Source organism: Muntiacus reevesi, chromosome 18 (genome assembly GCF_963930625.1).
Source record: "Muntiacus reevesi chromosome 18, mMunRee1.1, whole genome shotgun sequence".
Classification (NCBI taxonomy): Eukaryota; Metazoa; Chordata; class Mammalia; order Artiodactyla; family Cervidae; genus Muntiacus; species Muntiacus reevesi.
Genome location: NC_089266.1, coordinates 36875478 through 36898314, shown reverse-complemented (window position 1 = coordinate 36898314; position 22837 = coordinate 36875478). Strand labels below are relative to the sequence as shown.

The 22837-nt window shown below is 56.0% G+C and overlaps 1 protein-coding gene across 3 annotated transcripts in view; it reads left to right on the top strand.

Moving 5' to 3' along the window:
• SPNS2 (SPNS lysolipid transporter 2, sphingosine-1-phosphate) overlaps positions 1–22837 on the top strand; it is a 37146-nt gene that overhangs the window by 12747 nt on the left and 1562 nt on the right. The window contains exons 2-12 of one of the 3 annotated variants that reach the window (XR_010659625.1): positions 2508–2573; positions 12465–12601; positions 16577–16728; positions 16966–17032; positions 18554–18696; positions 18996–19148; positions 19277–19466; positions 19783–19848; positions 21645–21743; positions 21839–22002; positions 22321–22481. Coding sequence is in view for 2 of the 3 variants with exons in the window: in XM_065908920.1 (XP_065764992.1) it covers positions 2508–2573; positions 12465–12601; positions 16577–16728; positions 16966–17032; positions 18554–18696; positions 18996–19148; positions 19277–19466; positions 19783–19848; positions 21645–21743; positions 21839–22003; positions 22312–22481 (1408 nt within the window). In the remaining variant the exon portion in view is untranslated. Of the gene's footprint in view, positions 1–2507; positions 2574–12464; positions 12602–16576; positions 16729–16965; positions 17033–18553; positions 18697–18995; positions 19149–19276; positions 19467–19782; positions 19849–21644; positions 21744–21838; positions 22004–22311; positions 22482–22837 lie in introns of all 3 variants that reach the window. The other 2 variants (XM_065908920.1, XM_065908922.1) reach the window with 2 other exon arrangements.

Sequence of the window (22837 nt, the reverse complement as noted above, 5' to 3'; positions counted from 1 at the left end):
AAAAGCGAACCATGCAGAAGCTATGGGACCAAAGAATGAGCTTGGGTTTTTGGTAATAGACCTGGTTTCAGATCTTGCCCCTGACATCTTGTGTGCTGTCTGACAAGCTATGTAATTTCCTGGAGCCTCGGTTTCCTCATATGTAAAATGGGGATGATAACCCTAGATCGGCATGGGTAGGAGGGCTAGAAATACCCCTTATAGAGTCACACACAGTACCTGGAACTCAGCAGGAACCAGCAACTAGCGGCTTTTTGCTCCTGGCCACAGGGGGTCCAAGGAGCTCATATCCTTGTCCCCGTGTCTTCTCTGTAGAACAAATTGATCCTAGTGTAACAAGCGCTAAAACAAAGATGGACGGGGGAAAGTGGGGGCAACGAGCTCTCCCCCTTGTGGGAGGGGGAGAAATCAAGGAACACTTCCCAGAAGAGGAGGCATCTAAACTAGTTTTGAAGGAATGGCAAGAAGTAATTCAGTCAACAAAATTGCACCAGGGTAAAAAGAGGCAGCAGGTATAGTTAAAGGGGCAATAGGTAGATGGGGGTGACTAGAGCATGGAGGTAGGGGTTGATGCCCTGAGAAGTGAGGCTGGAGGGTGATGTTGGCAGGGCTGAAGCTACAGCCCCATGGCCTGATGAAGCCAGGGGAGGCACCAGTGATGGTGATGATGTGAGAGAGGGCTGTGATCAGATGAAAAAGCTACAGGCCCTGGCTCAGGACTGGGAATGGGCTGTGAGGCAGGAGGTGAGTGTGGGTGGCACCCCAAAGTCAGCCACGCCACCCAGAGCCCCTGATGGAACTTGAGGCCTCTGAGTCCGAGTTGGGGGCACCTCGGAGGTCCCACCTGATGGCTCTGCCACCCACAGACCCAGGATTGGCCCCTGGTTTCCACCTTCGAGGTAAAGTCGCAGCCCGCCCCGGTTATTAAGTCGTTAGCTGGGTCTCACACAGCCTCTTCATTATGGGTAATTATGGTGAATCCTCTCTGGGTATTAACAAGGAGACCAGCTGCTCTTGACTGTCAGGCTGCTAGGACAGGAAATCCCTGGGCATCCCAGCCCTGGGTCTCAGGTTGGGGGACAGTGGTGATCTTCTGCAGCGCCGGTCATCGGACAGGGCTTTTGTACTGTGTTTGGAGATTCCACTTTCAACCACTTCCCTGTGACTTTGAACTTGTGGCTTAGCCTTCTGTGCCTCTATTTCCTCATATATCCTGTAGGATGATAGTACCAGCCACCCAGGGTTGTGTGAGGGCTAAACTGATAAAGCACTTAATGCTCAGTGATATGAAACACTGGAGAAGGAAATGGAAACCCACTCCAGTATTCTTGCCTGGAGAATCCCACGGACAGAGGAGCCTGTAGGTGGCCTACAGTCTATGGGGTCGCAAAGTGTCAGACAAAACTGAGCGACTAAACAACAGCAAAACAACAATATGAACCACCATCATTTTAGATGCTGGCATCAGCATCATCGTGTTGAATTGTTCTGGGAGTTCCCGGAAGGCCGGATCTGGTCCCTTCCTCTGTCCCCTGCGTGGGGAGCTCCTGAGAGAGGCCCTGTCTCCTTTCTCCCCTCTTTCTTCTCAGTGCAGGCGTGCAGTGGTCAGGGGGGCTCTGGCCTGTGGTCAGTCCTCCTGTTGTCCTGAGATAAGCTGAGGCAGAGGCCCTGGGGCCTGTCGGGGCGGAGGGTTGTGCTTACCCGGGAGCCCTGGTGGAGGGCTATGTGAGGTCAGAGGGGGCCAGGGCGTTGCTGGCCTCCATACGTCCAAGGCCCTGTCCATCCACAGCTGCCGATCGTTTCTAATTGTCCTAGTTACCAACCCTGTTGACGCTCCCTAATGGGAGTGCAGAGGTGGCTGGAAGTTGGGAGAAGGGCAGACGTGGCCTCAAGGGCTCCCATTCCCCCCAAGGAAGCAGGCCCGGAGCCCTACCTGCTTCCTTCTGCATCTTGGCTCCTCACTGGAAAATTGGGGGTCCTGTTATACTCCTGAGGACAGCTGGGGGGACGTGTTTGTGCACGTGTACAGGTGAGCAGTTATAAGCATTGCCTGCGTGCCCTCACCACCCTCTCCTTGGCCAGAGGGATTTCCCTGCAGCTTTCAGAGGCTGCCCATCCACTCTCCCCTGAGGGCAGGGTCCACCTCTGGGGTTCCAGCACCTAGTCTGGGGCTGGGCTGCAGGTGGGCAAGAGACCCAGGCTGGCAGTAGGAGGCTTGGCTGCCCTAGGTGGGCTGAGTGATCATGGAGGAGCCTCGCTTCTCTGCTCCTTGGACCCCACACTGGCTGAGTGGGGGTTAAACACCACAGGATGAACGCTTGGCCTCCACAGTCCCCGGTGGCCTGGCTAAACTGGGCAGGGTGGAATTTTCTATATGGGGCCAGGTTGGGCCCTGAGGGGTGGAAAGAGGACTGGGTGGAGGCTGAGGGTCACCTGGGTGGGGGAGAGGGATGTGGGTGCCCAGGGGTCAGATGTCTCCAATAATCACCTCTGTCTTCTCCTCCCAGGCGTTCTTCTGGATATTCAGCAACATTTTGGGGTCAAGGACCGTGGCGCCGGCTTGCTGCAGTCAGGTGAGGCCCATCTCCCATCCTGGTCCCCCCACCCGGATTTCTACCCAGTGGGGATTCCCTGCCCATCTCTTCCGTGGCCCTGACTTGCTGAAAAGAACGTGAGCTTCGTGCCCAACATCCCACCTTGTCACTCACATAAGGCACCAGTTCTCCCAGTCTCTGCTTCTATTCTTGTAAAACAAATAGCACCTGCCCTCGGGGCTGTGGGTAATACACAAGAACGCAGGCACCTGGGAATCACCTCTCAGATGCCAAAGCAGGAAATTCTAGCTGGTCAGCCTCAGAGCCGTTCTCAGACCCAGGGCAGGAGCCTGAGAAACCTGGGTCCCAGACTTGACCTGGGTCTGAGATTCTTGGCCCCTCTCGCCTGGGATCCTGGCCTAGGGACTAACGGGGAGGCAGGGCCCAAGCACCCTGGGCCAGGGCAGCCTGGCAGGTGATTATGCAGTTATTCCAGCCTCTCTGCCCCTCCGTCCATGTCAACCTTGTGCCTGCCCAGCCTGCTAAGCGGCCCTGTTGGACCTGAGCTCCTCGCCCTCCCACGGACTGTGGCCCTGCTGGCCGTGCCTTCAGCAGGACCCCCAGGCCAGGGCAGAGACTCGGAGCAGTGTTACATCCTAGGGCTGGTCCTGACCTGGCCCTGGCCTTGCTGTGTGGCCAGTTCCCTTGGCGCTGGTTTCCTCTGGCTGTGAGGCCCAGTTAGATGTGGGGGAGAAGGTCTGTGGTCTGCATTCCAGTCTGGGAACCCCTTCCCCTCCCCAGCTCTCCGGGGAGGCAGGGGCGGAGTGAGCTAGCTCTGTCCAGGAACCTGCCTGACCTGTCTGGGTGGCATTCCAGCATGGTCGGTGCCAGGCCTCCTTGCGCCACAGCCACTCAACCAGGCTCCGTTTCTCACTTCCCAGGTGGGATCTTCTGGGCTTAGAGAGAAGGCAGATGAATAGCTCCAGGGTTCAGCCCTAATAGGTGAGAATGGACGGAGCTGAGACTGGAGCAAGGCTGTGGGGCCCAGCTCCTCCTAAGGGTGTCCAGTTAACCACCCCCCGCTGCAGACATCACCTCCCAAGCCCCTCTCTGGGCTCCTTGCCCCCTCCCTGCCCTTGCTTGGCCTCCTTTGGCTGGGTCAGAGCAAGTCATCCAGCCCTGGGGCCTGGGACAGGTTCCTCCAGCCTCCTGGGCTCTGGGCAATGCACTGACCAGTGCTTACAGCCTGGGAGAATGGGGGGAGACCGAGGTCAAGCCCAATGGGAGTGTGGGAGGGAGCAGGCTGCCAAGCTGGTGAGGGAAGGGCAGGAAGGAGCCTGGTCGCCCATCCTCCTCCTTCCATAGCCCCTGAGTCACTGGGGACCCAGCCCAAGCTCATCCCCTTCCAGGTTGCTGACTGATCTTGCTCTCTTCCCGTCTCTGCCTTTCAGCCCCCACTGATGGAGGTCAGGGCCAGTGCGTCCACGCAAGGACAGGGTGGGAGGGCTGCAAGGGTCAGGGCTCTGCCACAGTTATGTCCCGGGCTGTGCCTTTCTTGGTTAAGAAGCCATGGCAGCCCCTACTTATCCCTGGCCACCTGGTTGGAGGTGGACAGACCATCCACAGCATCATCTTCTTTGGTTCGTCCTCCTCCAAGCTCCCTTTGGTCGGCTTCACTTTCAGGATGGAAGCATAGAGGTCAAGAGAGGGAAAGCAACTTGCTTAAGGTCTCGTGGTGAGGGAGTAGAAGGCCTGTCATTGGGACTTCTGCGTATGGGGTCCTCTTGGCTTGGGAGGGGACACAGACACTCATTGGATTGGTGAGGCTTGTCCCAGGCATCTGAGTGTCTGGCATCTCAACATTCTTGGGGTGAGTGCCTCTGGGCCATGGTGAGCATTTCCAGCGCTCTCCAAGACCCTCTCGTCTTTGCCCTGTGGTCCTCATCCTACGACCCACCCTGAGCACCAGCTGGGAGGGCTCCCCAGAGTGTCCTTGCCCTTCTGGCCAACTGAGTCAAGAAGCCAGGTGGGCTGGACCAGGACGTGACTCAGTGGGCTACCAGGCAAGTCATCTAATTGGCCTGGGCCCCAGGCACCTGTCTCTTCCCCAAGCTGATAAGGTCGGAGCCAGGTGGAGGGCGCCAGCCAGGTGTTGGTGCTTGCCCAGATCAAAGGGCCAGGATTGAGGGCTGGGTTGCCTGCTTATTTGTGGGCACCAGGGGCTGCTGGGCCAGGAGACAGGGTTTCGGGGCAGGGGCAGAGAGTTCGGCCTGGGCCTGCCCGTGCTGTTTCCCCTGGGGACCAGAGCACGAAGGCTGGTTTGGGAAAAGCCTACTTTTGGCAGCCCCCTCGCATATTGCTGCCAGCTCTGAGCCAGCCCCTCGGCTGCAGCAGCCATAGCTCAGCCTCTGGGAAAGCCCACAGCATAAGTACAACTCTTGGGTCTTGCCGTCTTGGGAAGTCAAGAGTCCCCATAGCCTACACCTAAAGGGGCAGCTGTTGCCAAACCTACTGCTCAGCAGACCCTGCGCTAGGCTCTGCCTCGGACTCAGTCCTTGCATGCAGGAAGATTCCTTGTATTGATGGGAACAGAAGACATATTTAGTCCCCACCCAGCAGAAACTGTGGGAGCCTGGGGTGGTGGTGGTTGTAGCAGAGAGCGTGGACCTAGCTGTGTCTGGTGGCAGGTCAAGACTTCCCTGAGGAGGGGACATTTGAGTGGGGCTTTGAAGGATGAATTAGAGTTTGCTCAGGGGAAAGCAGGGCTTCCCAGCTGGCGCAGTGGTAAAGAATCTGCCTGCCAATGCAGGAGACATAGGAGACTTGGGTTCGATCCCTGGGTCAGGAAGATCCCCTGGAGGAGGGATGGCAACCCACTCCAGTATTCTTGCCTGGAGAATTCCATGGGCAGAGGAGCCTGGTGGGTTATAGTCCACGGGGTCTTTAAAGAATAGGACGTGACTGAGCGCGCGCACACACACACTCACAGGGGGAGAGGACTTCAGTTAGCTTGTTGATTTGTCAGAGTTTCCCCCTTCCCAGCTGGATAAAATATGTCAAGAAAACATATTTAAATGACATAGCTGAGTTTGAAAGCTAAAGCTAGCAGGGACTTTTCCAGGTGATAGCAACAAAGAGTTGAACTCAAAAACAGGAGTGGGAGCTGGTCCTAAAGCCAAGAGGGGGCCAGCATATGTCTTAGAAGCCTGTTACCGTATTTTTAATGTATACATTATTATCTCAAAGACTTTCAAATATACACAAAACATAGAATAATGCAATAGGTTTCCATGGAGCTATCACCCAGATTCATCAAAGTATGACTAGTCTGGTCCAGTTTCCAGACTTGGGGGGATTCTTTACTTTGAAGATTGTGCAGAGCAGATTTGGGTCCCCGTGTTTTCAGTTGATCACCAATAAATGGGTGATTCACTTTCTGCCCAGGGCAAGCTCCCTGATTATAAGCTATATACCCAGGCTGGTGGACAGCTTTTCCATCCGTGAAAAGACCTCGCTTCCTTGGTCCAGCATTTTAGCAGGGAGCCGAGTCTAGCTCACGCTTTGTACAGGCCTGGGAATCTCACCCCCTTCCACAGACAGGCGTCTGTTTTCAGGAATCCCAGCAGAAACAAATTCCAAACTGTTCCTTAGGGAATCTGTCATGACCCAGGACCTGCACAGAACACAGGTGACAATTCCCACTGAAGAAAAACCCAAATTCAAAATGAACAGAGCATACAGGGAAACCCACATTTGTGGGAGAGAGTCCAGCAGCTCCGAGAATGGGGAAACCCACTCCTAAAGAATTAGAGAGAACAGACTCATTTGAAAGGACTTTACATAAGGTATGTTTAACAGTCAAAGCTCTAAAGGAAGAGTAGAATTTATAGGACTGGAATAGCACTTTAAAAAAAAAAGTAAGGAGATGTTTAAAAGCCCTAAATTTGAAATTCTGGGGTGAAAAATGTTAGTATTAAAATATAATTAGGTGAGTTAACATGTAGACTAGACCCAGTTGAAGAGAAAATAAGTGAATGAGAAGCTGGATCTAAGGACACTGGCATAAATGCAGCTCAGGGGAGCGGGCCGTGGGAGTGAGGGCTGTGTCGCTGGCCCCGGTGAGAGTTTTGTCATGGGGAGAGGCTGGGGACAGCAGGCGGGGTCTGATGGGAAGGAGCATCTGGGTTTTATCTGGAGGCAGCAGGGAGCCAGAGAAGATAGCAGAGCAGGGCTAGTCCCTGTAAGGTGTGTGCCTCAGGAGGGTCATGCTGGGGCTGAGTGTGGGAGCGGACGGTGGGGGAAGCTGCCGAGGCAACTCAGGGCTGGGGTTTGTGGCATCAGGAGGAAGAGCTAGGATTCGGGGGCGGGGTCGTGGGGACAGAGGAAGGGCCAGCTCAGACTGAAACCAGACGGCGGCGCCTTTGCTTTGGGACTGAGTCTCCCTCCCCACTTTGCTCCCTCCCCACTTCGGCCAACCTGGCAACATCCTCCAGCTTTGGCAAAGACTCAGGTTCTGCAGACAAAGTTGGGCAGCCCCCGTGGCTGTCCCCTCCATGGCCCTCCTGTCTGAAGGGATGCTGGAGAACCTCTCTTCCCGAGGCCTCAGTGGCCAGCCTAGGGTCTATATCCTGAGCAGAGTCTGAAAGAGGTGTAGTTCCCCTCCTTCCTGCCGCAACTCTTGAGTGTGGTGGGTGTCCAGGCACTGATCGGGGGTGGGGGCTGATCTGGGTCCTCCTGATCATCTTAGCCGGCCTGGGCCTCCATCCTCCATATCCCATGGGCAGGCATAGCCTGACCCCCGCCACCCCATGCTTGCCCGAGCTCCCTCCCTGCCCACAGGATGTGAAGGATGGCGAGTCTCCTTCCAATAATAAGTTGGTCGGATCCGGATTTTGTAAAAATAACCCTGGTCCAGCCCGGGCTGAGGTGGGGCTGGACACGTGCTCCAAGGCCATGGTGTGGGAGCCCAGGGCTCCCCCAGTGCAGACCTCACCCACTTCTGCTCCAGGACTACCTTCTCAGCAGCCCCAGGGGGTGGGGTGTGGGGACTGGTGGTGGAGGGGTTCCTGGGGCTGCCTGCCAGGGCTCAGAACTCTCAGCGGGGGTTGCTCTGAGCTGTGGGTGCTGGCCTCCTCAGCAGGCCCACCGGGAGAAGGCTTTCAGCCAGCACCATGAGAGGTGGAGGGCGCCTTCGGGATGCTCTCAAGCCCTGATGACTTCCTGTTGGCCCTGTGAGGAGGAGGTGGGACTTCCTGGCAGTCCAGTGGTTAAGACTCTGCGCTTCCACTGCAGAGGATGCAGGTTCTGTCCCCAGGGACATAGATCCCACAAGCACACGTGCGTGCATGCTCAGTCGTGTCCAACTCTTTGTGACCCCATATACTGTAGCCCACCAGGCTTGTCTGTCCATGGGATTCTCCAGACAAGAATACTGGAGTGGGTTGCCCTTTCCTCCTCCAGGGCATCTTCCCGATCCAGGAGTCAAACCTGTGTCTCCTGCATTGGCAGGCGGATTCTTTACCACTGTGCTATTTGGGAAGCAGGTGCTGGGAGGCAAAAAAATTAAAGAAAAAGTGAGAAGGGGGCATCGCCCATCTTGCTGAGGAAGCAGCGAGGCTCAGACCCAGCTTCTTCGGGTGAGCCAGGGGCTCCGGCTCCTCCCACAGGGCCGTCCCTGCCCCCTGCCCTGGCTCCCTGCCATTGTCCCATTGTCCGGGACCTGTGGGCTCAGCACATGTGAGCTGACGGAGGGCTTCCCCACACCCTGACCGCAGGATGTCCTCGTGCTGGGAAAGCCATCCCTGCCGAGACCAGGGGTGGGGCAGCCACTCTGCCCAGAAAGCTCTCCTCGAATAAACAAAGACTATGGGGTTGGCGGTGGTGGGCCCAGGAAGCTTCTAGCCTGGGCTGGTCTTTATTTTCATCAGAGCTTCCTGCTGGCCGGAGAAGGCTCTGGCCCTTTTCTGGGACATGGGTCACCTGTCCACGCATTGCCTGTGCTGTTTCTTCTGCTGGGAATTTGTTTTCCTCTGGTCCCTACCTGGTTGTGTTCAGGCTTCTCTGCTGGCCTGTGACATCCCTGAGGGCCATGAGAGGTCCTTTCTCTTGTCTCCCCTGAGCAGAAGGGGAGGGCTGTCAAGATGGATTGAGTCTTCCTGCTGACCTTGGACTCCCCTGTCCCCAAGGGGAAGACCCTGAGGAGCAAGGGAGGTCAAGGTCAAGAGGGTTGCTGTGTCATCTTGGGCAATTTCCTCCACCTCCCGGTGGCCCCAGCTGTAAAATGGGACGGAAGGTAGAGCTCCGGTTGGGACTCGGCGCCCTTCGGCAGGATGAGGGTGGGGAAAGGGTGTGGCTGCTTCAACAGGAGTCCATCTGCAGTCCTGGGTGCCTCCAGCCACCCATAGGAGCATGCACAAAACCCAGTGGGGAAAGTGCCAGAGGGGCTACCTTCCGGTTCCGCTGTGGACACGAGGGAAGGGTTGGACAAGGATGGCTGGATGTCTGGCTGAGGACTGACCCACCTCCTTCAGCCCCTCGGCACCCATCCAGTGGGGGCTTGTCTAGTGCTGCGGATCTCCCACTGCCCACTCACTAACCACCAAACCCGGTCTTAAGGGTTAGGGCCTGGTCCCCCTCCCCCTCCCCCATCCCCTGCTGCTCCCTCCATCACCTTCCCAGCCTGCAGCCTCATGCATCTTCCTGCTGTCCCCGACGCATCCTGAACTTTCTCTGACTTTTGGAACATCAGCTGGGATCTTCTGCCTTCTCGGCCTGGCAGTCTGTAGTGTGATTTAGAGCAAGGACTTTGGAGTCAAGCTGGAGTATAAATTCTGGCTCAGCCACAACTAGCTGTGTGATATCACTCCTTTAAGCCTCTATTGTGTCTTCTGTAAGATGAAGGTAATATAATCAGATTGAGAGGATTTGTGCTTATGTCCAGGGTATATCCCTGGGCCTTGCCTAGAAGAAATGCTCCATAAATGGTAACTGCAGTTTTTATTAATGGTCAGCATTACGGCTCATTAACCATTATACAGTCATATGATTTGTAACTGATCTTTTAGTATTCTTGATTTTAAGTGTTATCATCACCAGAGTAAACTCCTATGCAGCCTTCAATGCCTAACTCTGGCATCACTGCCTCCAGGGAGCCTCCCTTCACTGTCTTGGCAGAATTTAGCCCTACTTGCTGGTTCCTTGGCATTTTAACTCTTTAAGCTGGGCAACCCGCAGATGAAGTCTACTCCTTGGTCGAACAGCGCAGGCAACTCCTACTCTGATTTTTTTTCTGCCCACTCCCCACCTTGTAGAGACAGGCATAGAGGGAATGATTCTTCCTTCTTTCCTAACATGTGGAGTCCTCAGGAGACTGCAGTCTCTTTCCTACCCCTATTCTGCTCTGATCTCAGGCAGATCCTGGGAGGCAGACCCAGCAGGAACAATTCTTTTTCTAGATACAAGGAACTAATTTCTACCTTGACTGATCTAAACAAGGGCCCATTGTTGACCGAGGTTGACCCACTCTGGGCAGGGCATGGCATTAAGCACTTTACAAGCATTATCTCAGTAGTGCCCAGAGCAAGCCGGGAGTTGCTATTTTTATCATTTCACAGATGAGGAAGTTGGCACGCCGGAGGTGGCTTAGACTCCTGAGAGTTGATTGTTAAATTTTCAGGAATTGTGTGAGCTGGTTGTTAAGCACAGACCGTTGTTAAAAACTAAATTACATCAACTTACAATTAAACAACATATTAAAAACAAAGGTAATAAACACTCAAGATTCATCACTTCCTAATTGTTTTACTGCCTTGTATCTATTATCTACGTTCCTTAGGTTATTTATGTCTGTTGAATCTGGACTCATATACAGCTCTGCGTGACTGTGTATCTCTTCTCAATTCTGATTAGTGACATCATGTTGGGAGCTTGAAATCAGGCCACATTGGGAGTATTTGCACCATGAAAACTGGCAACACTACACATCAGGGCCCGCCTCCCCCACTTTTGGAGAGACAGTTGCTAAACATTTATCAGCATACCACGGAATGAGGAACAGAGAGGTTGTGACCTGCCCAAGGTCACCCCGCTGGCAAGGAACAGAGCTGAATTTGAGCCTGGGCAGTGTGTCTGGAGCCCAGATTCTTGCACCTCTCTGCTGTGCTGATTCTGCAGCAGGCCTCCATCACCCAGTTGGGATTAAAAAGTACCCTCACACCCATACACACGGTCACGCTGCTCCAGCCTGCCTTTCTCCCTCCCTCTGTCTCTTCTAGGGAAGCAGGCCTGTGAGAGACCAGCCAGCCCCTGTGAACATCCAACTTGGCGGTCAGAGGCCACCGTGTCTGCTCACCCAGGCTTTGTCTGGCCATCTGCCCGTCAGCTGCGGGTCCGCCTTCCAGGAGGAGGAATCAGGGGCTGCCTCTCCGCATGACCTCGCGCTTACCCTGCCTTGCTGGCCTCTTCATCCCACCTGGGACCCCCAAGGCCCCTCCCATCCTGCTAGAGCCATCCCCATGGGGTTCTCTAAGACTTTGCTGCTCTCTTGTTCTGGAAGAACAAAACCAGGTCACCTCACGCCTCTGCTCAGCATCCTCTGGTGTCTTCCTCTCTCACTAGAAGCCACAGTCACCTCAGTGGGCCACAAGGCCCTACCCCATCTGGCCTTTCCTCCAGGTCCCTCTACATCAGCTACTCTGGTCTCTCTGTCATTCCACAAATACGCTAAGCCCACTTCTGCCCCAGGACCTTTGCATTTGCTGTTCTTAATCTAATATCTGCATGATTCATCTCCTCATCTCCTCCAGGTCTTTGTTGAAATGTCACCTTCTCTGACCTTTCTATTTAAAATGTTTATGCCTGTATTCTTCTCTTTCATGCTTTTCCTATCTCCTTTTTCTGCACTTTTCCCCTCCTTAGCACTTGTCACCACCTGACGTATTATATTTTAAATTTTATTGTCTGTTTCTCACTAGGATGAAAACTTCAAGAGGCCAGGAATTTTTGTCTTTGTTGAATGGATGAAAGGATGGGTGAATGAGTGAGTTATTGAATGAATGAATGAACAAAGAGATGACAATGTTCCTAATTGTTAGGAAAGCCTCTGTAACTTACTGGGAGTACGGGTGACTGTGTGATCAGGCCAGTATAAGACCTGGGTTTCCAGGTTCAGTTCTGCCCTCTTTTGCTGTGTGGCCTTGGGCAGGTCCCTTTCCCTCTCTGAACCTCTTTTTCAAATATAATGAGAGCAGTGTGGCAAAGTATAAGGAAGACTGGCTCGAGTCAGACACATAGGGGGTCAAATTCCCACTGGAACATTTCCTGCCGTTGGAGCTATGGGGAAGTCACTTCTCTCTGAGTGTGTGAGAGAGATAAGTGAGATGGGGTGGGGATCAAAAGGACACACAAGATGTGATGTGGTGAACCCCTAGAACAGACCCTGGTGCATGGATGTGTTCCATGAATAAATCTTCACTCTTTTAAAAAGTGAAAGTCACTCAGTTGTGTCTGGCTCTCTGCAATCCCATGGACTATACAGTCCATGGAATTCTCCAGGCCAGAATACTGGGGTGGGTAGCTGTTCCCTTCTCCAAGGATTGGACCCAGGTCTCCCACATTGCAGGTAGATTCTTTACCAGCTGAGCCACCAGGAAAGCCCAGGAACACTGGAGTGGATAGCTTAGCCCTTTTCAAGTACCCGAAGGGCTCACCTTCTGCTGGGCATTGAAGAGGATGCAATTATGCGGTCTCCTAATCCAATGGGGCTGTTCTGGCTCCCCTGGGCCCGGGCTCTGGCCGAGGCTGCCTTTCTTGGGTGGGGGCTGCTTCCTCAAAAGGCACTTGGTCTCTTGCTGGGTGATCTGAGCAGGTGGGCTCTGCCGTGGGACCCTCCCACCCCCTGCCCCACGCCTGAATCTCTCCTCTCCCACGCAGTTTTCATCTGCAGCTTCATGGTGGCCGCCCCCATCTTCGGCTACCTGGGTGACCGCTTCAACAGGAAAGTGATCCTCAGCTGCGGGATTTTCTTCTGGTCGGCGGTCACGTTCTCCAGCTCCTTCATCCCCCAGCAGGTGAGGCCTGCGCGGGCTTCCCACCTAGCATTCTCATTCCTGTGCGTCCCGTCCATGTGTCCTGGTTCCTCCAGGGGGTGGCTAGTCTGACTGACCTGTCCTAGTCTAGACTGGGGTTCCAGCCTGTTGGGTTTAAGTAGAGTGGGATGAGGGGGTCTTTGGGTACTTCAGTACACTGGCCTTGCTGGTGGGCTTTCCCTGTGCTGGCCTTGAGATGAAGGACTCGTAGCCTGGTGGGACATCTTAACTCTCCCTGAACTACTTCTGATTTGCAGAGAATGTGAGGAACGGGGGGAAGCAAGTCGGGCCAAGGAGTCAGGACCTTGGGTTCTAGTCTTGGCTCTGCTGTCATCTTGCTGCAAGACTAGATATATCGCTACTTTTCTCTGGGCCTCACACAGTTTGCTCTTTGTCCAATGACCAGCCAGCTCCCTGGATCAAAGTCCTCCGGAAATAAACATCAGTTCAACATAAGGAAGTTGTTTCTGACTTGGCTCCCACAGTTCAGGGTTTGAAGATTCCAGTTTTGTGGCCCATTCAGCTTTGTGATCTGGAGAAACTTGCTTTACTTCTCTGAGCCTCAGTTTCCTCACTTTAATAGGGGGATAACACTTCTCAGCTTGAAGGGCTGTTGTGAGAAGTAACTGAACTGGTGGATGTCCACACCCTGACACATACATGGAAGGTGTTCAACACATTTTTATTTCTGTTCTTTCTTCCAAAGAGGAGATATGTTGCTCTGATAGGTAGTGAGTGTCCCGTCACTAGGGGTGTTCAAACAGAGGAAGGACAATCACATGATGGCTATTGTAGATGGAGATAGAGGAAGAAGGGGGATAATCAGGTCTTATCCTCAGGGAGTTTCCAGCCTAGGGGACAAAAGAGGAGTCCCTGGCCTTGGGGGCATACAGGCTGGGTGTGGGAAGATGTGACAGGAGCTCCCACATTCAGACTTTCAAGATATGCAAAGTGCTGAAAGTGCTCACTGGAGAGGGCAGTCTTTGACATCTGTGTAGTCAGGGAAGACTTCCTGGAGGAGGTGGCACTTGGGCTGGGCAGGCAAGACAGGCAGTTTTGGCCTTTTGGTGAAGATGGCACAGGCTGAGGGAGCAGTCCTATGGAGGCATAAATGGTGTAGAGTGTTGACAGGTCAAGGAGGAGAGTGCTTTGATTGGAGAGGAAGGCAGGGACCAGGTCATGGAGAGCCTTGACTGCCAAGTTGGGAGGCCTGAACTTCTTTCTGGGACCCTGGGAGAGAGTCTGAAGAAGGGAAGGGTGAGTTAGATTTACACTTTTTGAAAGGAGGTTGGAGGTGAGGGCAGAGAGAACTGGTAGATTTGGGGGTTCCAGCTTTGCTTCATGGGACAACTTCAAGGAGGAGGGTCAGGTCAGCTAAGCTCCAGACATAGAGCATACGGTAGAGCCTGATGCCACAGTCAAAAATGGGGAATGGACCAGAAGAAACTCCTGGGCACCCCCCGGGTGTTGTCCTGCCCACGAGGCTGCTTCTGGGATTGACCAGTGAGTCTAGGACCATGATGTCAAGTCTGGGCACCGTTCTGGGTGTGTGGAAGGAAAGGAGAGCTGGGGGGAGAAGATGAACAGAGGCGGGGGGAGAAACAGACGGGTCACCCCCAATTCATCTCTAAATTCACTGCAGTCATGTTCTGAGTCCCATGGGGTTTTTGGTGGACCTTGGCAATGTGATTCTGAAGTTAATTTGGCAGAGAAAATGCCCAGGAACAGCCAAGAGCATTGTGAAAATAACAGTGAAAGGGGCCTTGCCCCATTAGTTATCACAACATGGCTATTCTAACTAAAACAGCAGAGAGATAAACTAAGAGATCGAGGAAACAGAGTACTCCTTTTCATGGGAGAATGAAAGTTGCATCTCAGATAAATGGTGTTGGGAGAACTGGGTGTCCATCTGGATGGAAGATAAAGTATGGTCTGTATTTCTAACCACACTTCAAAATAAATCCCAGATAGATGAAAGTAAAGTTAAAAGCAAACTATAAAAATCAACAGGAAAAAGACAAATAGCTCAGTAAAAAAAAAATAGGCAAAGAATAGTGAGAGGCAATTCTTGAGGAAGATCCCCAAAGGGCGATGTATGTAGGAAGAGATGATTCTTGGCTTCGAGAGTAATGAGGGCACTGCAAATTAAAACAACAATGAGATGCCATTTCACACCCATCAGATTGGCAGCAATTAAAAAGGCTGACAATACCAAGTGTTATTAAAGCTGCTGGTGGGAGTGTAAATTGGGAGTGCCTCTTTGAAGAGCAAAGTGGCAGGATTTTATAAAATTCTGTGTACACCCCAGAGCCCTGCCTTCTACTTCGAAGTATATGCTGAAGAGAGAAACTCCACCTCATGGACAAAGTGACGGGTGCATGCAAGGACATCTGTCATAGTTTTGTAATAGAAAAAAAGAGACAGGGAGAGAGAAGACAAATAGTCTAAATGATCATGACTAGGGGGATGCCCAGATAGAATGGGGTGTATTCATGCTATGAGATTCTTGGCAGCAAATGAATGAACTCCATCTACATTTACCAGCTGAAATGGGTTTCCAAAAGATGAAGGGAAAAAAAGCAAGTTGTGGGACAAGATGCAGGGAGAAAAACATGGTCATTTGATGTTTTTTTGAAAGCATACAGGGGACACTGAATGTTGTCCCCTGGTATGTGTACACACAGGCAAAGGTAGAAGTCATGACAAATGCACAAGATATCCCGTTCCAGGGGGAGGAGTGAAGATCAATGGGATCCTTTGTCAAAGAGGTCTTATCTGCCTGCTCTTGTAATGGAGGAGAACAGGACATCATTCCCATTTTCTTTCTCTTTCTAAAATAAACACAAAAGATAAGAGAATATATATATGTTGTTGTTGTTCTGGGATGGACTAGCCCTTCCTGAGCAAGATGTGAAATTCAGAAACCATTAAGGGAAAATCAGCAGCTGGGACAGCATTGAATTAAATAACACAAAGCTTCTGTGTGATGAAACTCCCTGTAAAAAAGTGGAAAGAAAGATGATGGTGGAAAATATTTGTGACCTATCTAATAAATGTCGATTCCCATGATATATAAGAAGCTAACAGAAACCAATGCAAGACAGACAAAGAATCCAACAGAAAACTAGGCGAAGGCTGTGGGCAGCTGATTCCCAGGGAAAGCAGCACAGGCAGGGGGCCAGGGGAAGGAAGATGGAGAGTGAAAGGGTGAATGAACTATGGAAACGAGAGGCACAGAGATGGGTGGGCAGGACCAGCGATGCGGGGAGAGGGCTGGGAAAGCGATGGAGATGGAGAGCGGGAAACGGAGACCCGGAGGAGGGCTGCATGTGGGCGATGCTGGGCCGGATGGGTGGGCTGGGTGGGGCCGGGGGAAAATGACCAGGCTTGGTTCTCAGGCCCTGGGCAGCTGAGGGGATGCAGGGGCCGGGTCCACATCAAAGCGGGTAGGACCACTGGCAGCTGGCACGGCCCCACCCTTCCCGGCTCAGCTGGGCTCTGCTCTTTGATGTGTGGTGGGGGAGGGGTGCCGAGCCCACTGGGCTCGCCCTGCCTGCTCCCGGTGTACACTGGGTCCTCGGTGCCGCCAGGGTCAGCCCAGCGGCCCTGGCGGGGGATGGGACTCAGAGTGGGGCTGGCTTGAGGCTCCCATGGTGGGGCCAGAACCCAGGGATGAAGGCTCCTAATCGGTGAGGCTGGCAGGGGAGACACAGGCTGCTGTTCCTGCCACACCTACAACTCTCAGCCCAGGAAGGTCCAGCTCCATCCCAGTCCTGGGCCCAGTCCGACCCGCTATTCAGAGGCGGAAACTAAGACGAAGTGGCCCAGGGTGTAGTTGTTGCTCAGGCTCCATCCTGGCTCCGGGGCCCCGCAGGGGGTGGGGAGCAAAGCGGGGACCGAGGATGAGCAGGCAGAGGAGCAGGACGGTCCCCCGCAGCCTGCACCCCTCTCCCACAGCACTTCTGGCTGCTGGTCCTCTCCCGCGGGCTGGTGGGCATCGGCGAGGCCAGCTACTCCACCATCGCGCCCACCATCATCGGCGACCTCTTCACCAAGAACACGCGCACGCTCATGCTGTCTGTCTTCTACTTCGCCATCCCGCTGGGCAGGTGAGGGATCCAGGGCAGGGTCCCCTTGGATTTCTGACCATCCGCTCTCCTTGAGAGTCCGGCTCTCTGTGACCCAAGCATGCGGGCGGTCAGCGTTGGAAGCCGCCGGGACCAGCTCCCTGGCTGGCTGAGGGGGTGTTGGGGTGGGGCAGGGCTGGGGGCCTCCTAGACTGGTGAGCATCCCCTGACCCCCACACCCCTGCCCGTCCCTGCCTGACTATGCTGCTTTCTCTGCAGCGGCCTGGGCTACATCACCGGCTCCAGCGTGAAGCAGGCAGCCGGAGACTGGCACTGGGCCTTGCGGGTAAGGACACCTCCCCCAGAGCAGCTCTTGCCCAGGGTCACCCAGAGATTCGGGGACAGAGCCCAGGCCTGGTCCCCTAGCTTCCCACCTCGCAGACCTGGGCTCTTCTCCATGAGCCCACTTTGAGGTGTCAGAGAGCCAGACTTGTCCCCGCCACCCTCAGGGGCTGCAGTCTGTGAGGACAAAGGAAATTCCAGGTTCATGGTGGCACTTCCTGGTTCGAGCCGGGGGGGCGGGGGGCACTGTGCCAGGGTGGGACTGAGACACCCGTGCAGGGCCGCTTCCTGTCCTGCAGGAGGATTCAGCACAAGTGCGCCAAGGCCCCCGGACGGTGCAATCAGAGGAAACAGAGATCCCCAGTCTCGCGAAGGAGAGGAAGCTTAAGACAAAGTGTTTTTTCCTCAAAAGCAGGAAGGAAGCAGCCTCCGTGGAATTTTTTGATGGGAGGTGGGGGGAGACGGCAAATGGAGAGGAACTTCCCAGCCCACGGGCTCCCAGGCCTGGTGGGGGTGGGTACAGATTTCCCTGTTCTCATGAGCCGGTGGAGGAGCTGGCGGATTGGAATCCAGGCTCCCAAGATGTGCTTCTTCCATCTGGAGAGAGGCCTGGGGCCTTGCAGATTCTGTTCTTGACACTGGGCAGGATGCAAGGAAGACCCAGAGGGGCCCCCGAGCCTCTGTTCCCCTGGGACCCCCATGCTGCTGCGGCTGCTTAGTCACTTCAGTTGTGTCCAACTCTTTATGACCCTGAGGACTGCAGCCTGCACCTCTGTCCGTGGGATTCCCTAGGCAAGAGTACTAGAGTGGCTTGGCATGCCTCCTCCAGGGAATCTTCCCAATGCGGGGATCAAACCCAGGTTGCCTGCATTGCAGGCAAATTCTTTACTGCTGAGCCACCCACATGGGCCCCTTCCAAATGGTCACCTACTTGATATATTAGCTGAAAGTTTCATGCCCAACCAGTCCCTTCTCAGTGCCCACCCTCCCCAGGGAGAGGAGCTGGCCTAAGAAACTTTCCCAGACCCAGGGAGGTGGGTAAGAGCTGGTATCTGGCCCCTGACCCCAGGAACTCTCCTAGTTCTCATCCGCCCACCTACCTGTCTTCCTTTTGTTCCATCCATCATCCATCCGTTTATCCATCCTCCTGTGTTTCCATGTGTTAATTCATCCACCCAGCAATCCATCTATCTGAGCATTCATCCATCTGTCTGTCTCTCTATTTAGTAATCTATCCTCCTTCCTTCCTCCATTCTGACCATCCCTCCCTCCTTCCCTTTCACTTTCGGTCCCCTCTCCCATCCCACCCCTAGTCTGGACAGCCCATTTGGAGCCCACCAGCCCTTTGTGCTGGCATCACCACTGGTGGCTTTGCCCGATCTGGAAGACTGGGCAGATATGAGCCCAGAGGAGGAGCCCGGGGCCCAGAGAAGGCATGGCTGGCCTGGTACCCCTTCCCAGTGCCAAAGAGAGACAAAGACTCTGGGGACCTCGTGTCCTAACTTGGTGCACCCTGCCCCGCCAGGTGTCCCCCATCCTGGGCATGATCACAGGAACACTCATCCTTGTCCTGGTCCCGGCCACGAAGAGGGGCCACGCCGACCAGCTTGGGGGGCAGCTCAAGGCACGGACGTCATGGCTTCGGGACATGAAGGCCCTGATCCGCAAGTGAGTGCTGCTGGGAGGGGTCCAGTGGGAAGAGGGAGGGGTTCCGAGATGAGAGGACATTCCCCCCTCGCCTGCTTGGCCAGACTCCCTGGAATCTCCACTGTTGACAGTGCTGAGACCATTAGTGTTTATGATTCCTGAAGCCAGAGGCCTCAGCCCCGGAGCCTGCAGGGAAGGTATCTGAGGCCTTCTGCCCATGGGGGGAGGGTGTGAGGGCGGAAAGCCTGCCTCCTGGGCCCTGCCAGCTGCAGGGGTGCCAGTCCCCCCTGCTCAGTGTTGCTGCCCCGGCCTCTCTCCAGCCGCAGCTACGTCTTCTCCTCCCTGGCCACGTCGGCCGTGTCCTTCGCCACAGGGGCCCTCGGCATGTGGATTCCGCTCTACCTGCACCGCGCCCAAGTCGTGCAGAAGACGGCAGAAACCTGCAGCAGCCCGCCCTGTGGGGCCAAGGACAGGTGGGGCCGGGCCCGGGGGTCGGTGCCAGGGGGCAGGCGGGGGGGGGTGGGTGGTGAGGGATGCGGTCAGCCTCCGTACCCCAGCTCTGCCCCCTTAACCCACGCCCCACTGTCCTCTGTCTCTGCAGCCTCATCTTTGGGGCCATCACCTGCTTCACGGGTTTTCTGGGTGTGGTCACGGGGGCAGGAGCTACGCGCTGGTGCCGCCTGCGGACCCAGAGGGCCGACCCGCTGGTGTGCGCTGTGGGCATGCTGGGCTCTGCCATCTTCATCTGCCTCATCTTCGTGGCCGCCAAGAGCAGCATCGTGGGGGCCTATGTGAGTGCAGGGGGTGGGTGCAGGGGCTCTGGAACAGGAAATGTGGGGGTAGGAGGTGCCCCCCCCCCCCCCGAACTGGATGCTCCAGTTCTTCTGTCCCTGCTCTGACCAGGGCTCTGGATGCCCTTCAGGGCTGTGGGCCTGGCTTGAAGCCTGTAGATTATCCACAGATTTCCCAGAAACCTGACTGCCAGGAGTTGAGGGGGAGGCTTGTGGGGCTGCCTGCCAGCAGCCAGGGTGCAGGGAGCAGCCTGGGACCGATGGTGGGTAGAGCGCCCCCTGATGGTTGTTCTGGTCTTCTCCTGACCCTGGACAGATCTGCATCTTCATAGGGGAGACACTGCTGTTTTCTAACTGGGCCATCACCGCGGACATCCTCATGGTGAGGCAGGCCATGGCTGACCGCTCAGGGCAGCTGGGGAGGGCAGGTGAAGGGGTGGGAGAGCTGGCAGGATTTGTGAAGGGAGACAATGGGGATTTTGGGGGGTCTGCATTGGGCCAGGGCCTGGAATCAGAGGGTTGAGCAGGCAGAAGGGAGGGAATGTGGGGACTGGGTGCAGAAGGGTAATGTCTGCAGGCCTAGGTTTGTGGCCGGGAGGCTGGCAGTGCCAGGCTGGCACCAGTGTGGTGCTGTCTGCCAGTGCTCCACCCCCAGGGTCTGAGCTCCCATGGACTCAGACCTCCGGGTCCCGGGCGCGCCTGCCTGATGCCTGCGGCTGGGCTGGGTGGACAGAGGCTGTCTTCACAGGGCCAACAATGGGCTCCAGACCAGCCAGCCAGGGACAAAGGGCTGTCTGAGTGGTGGCAGGGATTTGTGTCCTTGGGCAGGGACAGGAGCAGTCTAGGAGGGACCCGGAGGGGCCTGTAGCCTTGATAACAGGCAGCAGTCTGGGGGTGGTGGTTGGAGATGGGGTGACAAGTGATCCTGACCTCAGGGATCCTCCAAGTCAGGGCCAGGAGAGGGTTGGGAGGAGGGTATGCGGGGGACTCGTGGTGGGGAGTGTCTGAGAGGTGCTGGGAGTGGGACCCTGGGGGGAAGGGAAGAGGAAGGACTCCTCAGGGGCCACCTTCAGGGCACTTGGGGTTTGCTGTCAGAGTACGGGTCAGCCTAGGAGGTCAGATTCTGCCTGGGTGTCGGGCCCCTGCCATCTCTCCTCCTCCAGGAAGCCTACCTTGCCTCACCTGAGCTTCCCTGCAAATCTGCTTCACCCGGGGTTGTCTCCCCTGACTAACCCCAGCCCATGGCTAGAAGGGTGGGAGGTCTGACTCAGCTCTGCACCTCAGCATGGTGCCAGGCATGGGTGGCAGGGGTGGGGTGGGGTGGGGTCACCGCACACGTGGTAGTGACGGTTGGAGTGAGACTGAATTAAGTGCCCTTGGAGATAGGCAGGACCCCTGCTCTGCCTCTACCCCCAGTGGCAGCCCCAGCTGCTGACAGGGTTTGGGTCCCAGGGAAATTGTGTCCCATTTTATTAAGTGTCACAGCTAAGTGACTAATTATTCCTGGAAACGAGGCCATGCAATCGAGGTCTCCCCTCCCCCCGCCCCTAGCAACTGGGTGCCTGGTAGGCACTAGCTGCTGTCATAGTCTGTCCACAAACGGTGGGGTTCTGGGGCAGGGGGCTGCCCAGGACACCCTCTGCTCCTCTGCCACCAGCCCTTCTGTCTGGCCTTGGCCCACCCAGCTTTAGAGCTGTGGCCCCTTGTGGGTCAGGACCTGCTTGGTCTAGGCGGGAAGGTGGGTTTTGGGGGCCCAGGGGCTCTGGCAGTCGGTGCTGGGGGTAAAAGTGGTTCTTCCAGGCAGGGTCCTCTTCACCAGCATCGCCCATCTCAGCCAGCCTGGGCCCCGGCAGGGCAGCCAGGATGGGTCTTTCTCCTGCAGGGGAGGTGAGGGCAAGCCTGAGGCTGGGGCTGTGGTTCCAGGGCGGCCGTGGGCCATCTCTGTGCCTCTGGGCCTCGGTTTGCCCATGACCGGTGCGCTTGGCTCCCTGGCAAGGGCCAAGTGCAGGTGCTCAGGCAGTGTGGACTCAGGAGCTGGGGGAGCGGGTGGGGAAGAGAGGAGGGCCCAGGAGAGCAGTGTGGGAGGCCACGGGAGCTGCAGAAGTGTCGGGCCCCCTGGGGTGAGGCCAGGTGGGTGCCCTGGCTCTCCTGGCCTCTGACCTGCCGCCTCTTGCACAGTATGTGGTCATCCCCACCAGGCGGGCTACTGCCGTGGCCCTGCAGAGCTTCACCTCCCACCTACTGGGGGACGCCGGAAGCCCCTACCTCATTGGCTTTGTGAGTAGCAGGGACTGGAGGGGCAGGGATGGGTGGTTTGGGGGGCTTCGGGAGGAGGCCCCACCCTGACATCCACTGGCTCCCCCACCCCCCAGATCTCTGACCTGATCCGCCAGAGCACCAAGGACTCCCCGCTCTGGGAGTTTCTGAGCCTGGGCTACGCCCTCATGCTCTGCCCCTTCGTCGTGGTCCTGGGTGGCATGTTCTTCCTGGCCACCGCACTCTTCTTCCTCAGCGACCGTGCCAAGGCTGAGCAGCAGTGAGTTGGCGGCGCGGGTGGGGGTGGGCCTGCTGCGGCTGTGACAGGGTGAGGTGGGTGGGTTCACCTGGCCGATGAGGTCCCCGCCTCCAAGAGGCGCGGCCTGCATCACTAGTGGGAGCCCACGGTGGCCCCGGGGTTTGCGTGGTGGGTCTAGACAGAGTGTGTCTCGAATGAATGGTTTTCAGGGCTGGGGCTCTGCCCCTTCGTTTTCCTCTCGCCGTCTGACTTCTTTCTCCTCTCCTCTTTACTCCCCTCTCTCTCTCTGTCCCCTCTCCCCACTCCTGGGCTCTCCCACCTCCCTCTGGGGCTGACGAGGTCCCTGCCCAGCACGTCCGGCCCGCCGGCCCCCGCGATGCGATGCCCCAGAGCAGTGCCCGGGCCCGGCCCCCACTGATGTGCCACCTTGACCCCCGCCCGTCTCTCCCCCAGGGTGAACCAGCTGGTGATGCCTCCCGCATCCCTGAAAGTCTGAGGCAGTGAGTGCGGGTTGGGTGGGTGGTGGGGCGCTTCTTGCGGGAGGGAAGGGGTGGCGATCTTGGAGTGGGGAGCTGTGCAGAGGGATATTCCAGACTCCCTGTGAGTCGCCTCCTGCCTGAGCACATCCCAGCCCTGGGACTGGTCCTCTTTCTCCATTAATGTTGCCTGGATTGACCGGTAGACCCACGGGATGGGGAGGCGGACAGGCTCCCTCTTCCAGTAAATCAGCTCCCCCTTCCTTCCTCAGAAGGGCTGGGGGCACAGGTCAGGGTGGGGACTGACCAGGAACTCCCTGCTGTTCCGGGTTCCATCCTCCCAAATCCTCCTGGAGGTGCCAGAGCCTGACTCCTACTTG